Raw genomic sequence first — 3,083 nt, forward strand, 5'->3', positions numbered from 1 at the left:
CCGATCAGGCCCGCTCGTGTAGACAGGCCTTTAGTTACAGGCAAATTGTAAGTTGACGTCTATTGTCGTTTCCGGCATATTTAACTTTATGGTCAGGGTTGCAACGTCACGTTCCGTTGTAGTGTCAATCAAGGAGAGCTCGTTAATGTTTAATGCTCGGGGATATTTAACAGCAAGAACTATTATAGCTTGCAAGAAGTCTGTCCGAGCCGTTTGGGAATGCAACGTTTAAGGGAAATTGGAGTTTTAACCGAGGTATTTTTGAGGCGCGAGTTCTTTGCCGAACGCACACTTCTGCAAAATTTTGGTTACCATTTCAGTTAGCTTTGCAATTGGTAGGCCGTATGGTGGGTGCAGAGTGGGAAGTATAGTGATATCGGGGAAGTAGTGATATCGGGGAAGCAAAGTAATTTGCTTCTTTGATCAATAAGGTCGAGGTTAGGAGGCATTTGTTTTATTGGGACAAACCCTGGCTTTAGTTGAAATTAGCCTGCAATTGAAGACCAAAACCAAGCAGATTTGTTTTAAAGTTGTACCATTACAAATGTAACGTTAAACATTTGAGATGTACCAGAAGAGAAATGTTTAGGGAAACCAAACTTAAGGCAGGGCGTTTTATTTTATGTCAAAATTTAGTATTTGAATACAGTTGGCATTTAGAAGCACAGACACTTTTGCCCTGTACAGATGCAGTTACCACCGTACTTCGGTACACATATGTAGCTACAGTACCCTCGGCCATGCCTATAGCAACAACCTGTACACCTACAGTTCCTAAGTCCATTCCTCTGGAGGATGCATTTGCACGTTCCAGAACCGCAACGATGACGATAATTCCTGCATTCGTGGGTGCCCGAGGGTGTTATCGAGCGCGTTTTTCTACTATATGGAGCAGTGCAGCCAAGCCCGTGATGGAAGTTAAGGAGGCTAATCATACATTTTGCAGACTCCAGTGTGCAGGACAAAGTTTTCACGAGGCAGTCCTTGCAGCCATGCTCTAGACAAGAGAAACCTTCTTGGAGGCAGGTTATACCCTTTTGAATGCAGTCTGTAGCAGTGTGGGATACTGTATGGTCAGGGACGGATCGTTTGGATCTCGAGTCGTCAGCATCTGGAGACTAAAACAAGGTTTAAACATTAAGTCACGTTCCAAAAATCTGTATAAATTGTACACGTGCAGTTCTTTAAGCAAACCCCTTGGGCAACCAATATCGTGCGAGCCATTACAGACTGCGTCCGATTGTGTAGCTAGAATCTGGCAGGCATAGACAAGTTATGGTTGAAGTAACGGTACGGTAGTATTAATTTCTAACCTGTATGCAAGTGCAGTTTTTCCGAATTTGACCGTATGGGCAAGTTACCTCTGGACAGTCTGAAGTAGAGCGTTTCTGAACGTCGAGCGGGGCCTGGAAGAGAAGTAGTTTACAAAACGGGGTATTGTTGGGAGGGGTGAGGGGGGAGGGGTGGCGAACGTGAAAGGGATGTATCTAACCTGTACGCAGGTGCAATTTTCTACGACGAAACCTTCAGTGCAGTTTAGAGTTTCAGGATCGCAGGGAGGTTCATTGTCCGAAACGGAGCTGTAGAAGAAAAATTAGTTAAGCCAAGGCATAAAATTTAGAAATATTCAACTTTCCATTCACATCGTGTGTACCTTGGAGTCACTGGCATTGTCGCGACCATTAACGCGAGAGCTGCTACCAACCAGACTGCCATCATGAAGTCTCGTTACAATTTCAGGTGTTCTGTCCGGGGAAAAAACATGGTTAGACGTGCATGTATACGCAAAGAAGGTTAAAGTTTTCTTTTTCTTGTACTTCTCTGGTTCATGTCTAGATAGACCACGTTACAAACCATAAGTTAGAAAACTAACCACTACCTTCTTAACTCCGACGGCCAGGATGTCGTTATGCGTTGTAGCAGTATACCTTCTCACACCTTGCGAAGAAATGTATCCACGCTTCACGAAGCCGCTTCGAATTCGTGTTTCCGAATCTTGTTCGAAACATAACGCGTAGGCTTTAATTTTTTTGTACTGACATACAAATATATTAAAAGGAGTTTAGCAACTTACTGATAGTTTCACCTGCATTTCTTATAGGGTCTTACAATTTATTGTATTATGAATTGTGGTTTGGATGCGAACAGCATTTGGTCATTATCATTCGTTGTTGCTTTTACTGTGGACTGGTTTTTTTTAGCGCTTCTATATTTATGGACATTACCACGGTACTGCCCACATAATTATATTTCTAACAATGTTATCAAAAGAATATTTGTTCTACCATATTTGTTAATCTCATATAGTTATGAACTCGTCAATTTTACAACACTTCTTCATCGTGTCGGCTGCGAGCTCTCTTGTTTGCACAGTGTGCAAGGTATGCCATTTTTGCTAGCAATAAATTCCCAGTGATATTCACATCCCAGTCTTAACCTTATAATTTTGTAAACGTTTTACCATAAGTCGTATTTTGAACAATATACATAGACTTCCACTGGCTCCAATGACCTCCTAGGCCGTCTTACTCTCCCATCCCTGTCTTTTCTTCATCATTATGTACTTGATTGTGTTGCTTCCTTCGTCAGATTAACTTCAGCTTCATTCAGAGCTATATCGATATAAAATGCAATCCTCATGAGAAAATTTGTGGAAGCTGCACATATCGCCACCAGAGAAAATAACAATGACAGAGATGGATTCAAATGACCTTTCAAAAACAGCAAGTGTCTTGATAATTAAATCATTAGCCGAAGAGAAGACCTGACACATCCGTTACGGAAATAAACTCTATTCCCAACACATCTTCGTTTGCCCTTCCCCACCCATTCCTCTCTCATTTGTCTGAAAAAAAAAAATATATATATATATATATATATATATATATATATGGTTTCATTGAAGAAAATAGCAATTGATGCATTGATGATCTTCTTGTGTAGAGTTTCAATACGTCTAACTATAGACTTGGCTTCAGGAGGTAAGTTTGCTATCGCAGGTCCAAAGGACATGATTCAAACTCAGAAGGGAGAAGAGTAGCGTTTTACTGGAGCTTGACGTTTCGTACACTATGTACATTTTC

The 3,083-nt window shown here is 41.2% G+C and overlaps 1 protein-coding gene across 2 annotated transcripts; it reads right to left on the bottom strand.

The window, feature by feature from the left end:
• Window positions 1–600: 600 nt before the first annotated feature.
• On the bottom strand, window positions 601–1,942 carry LOC143025265 (uncharacterized). Of its 2 annotated transcripts, none has more exons than XM_076184728.1 (5): window positions 1,880–1,942; window positions 1,655–1,745; window positions 1,493–1,580; window positions 1,314–1,406; window positions 601–1,118 (listed from the first exon to the last, which is right to left on the bottom strand). In XM_076184728.1, exons 2-5 carry the CDS (start codon window positions 1,717–1,719, stop codon window positions 657–659), a joined length of 708 nt encoding a protein of 235 aa, XP_076040843.1. In that variant the 5' UTR covers window positions 1,720–1,745; window positions 1,880–1,942; the 3' UTR covers window positions 601–656. The 2 variants fall into 2 exon arrangements, with proteins under 2 accessions (XP_076040843.1, XP_076040844.1); XM_076184729.1 differs by having other exon boundaries at window positions 1,874–1,934.
• Between the last annotated feature and the right edge of the window lie 1,141 nt (window positions 1,943–3,083).

Source organism: Oratosquilla oratoria, chromosome 5 (genome assembly GCF_046742065.1).
Source record: "Oratosquilla oratoria isolate Oo_2021 chromosome 5, ASM4674206v1, whole genome shotgun sequence".
Lineage (NCBI taxonomy): Eukaryota > Metazoa > Arthropoda > Malacostraca > Stomatopoda > Squillidae > Oratosquilla > Oratosquilla oratoria.

Bases quoted from the DNA above. Each gene is read 5' to 3' on its own strand.
- LOC143025265 (XM_076184728.1), bottom strand. From the start codon at position 1,719: ATGATGGCAGTCTGGTTGGTAGCAGCTCTCGCGTTAATGGTCGCGACA. The intron at 1,581-1,654 runs GTACACACGATG...TTTCTTCTACAG, and splicing joins ACAATGCCAGTGACTCCAAG to CTCCGTTTCGGACAATGAAC. The intron at 1,119-1,313 runs GTTAGAAATTAA...ACCTTGTTTTAG, and splicing joins AAAACTGCACTTGCATACAG to TCTCCAGATGCTGACGACTC.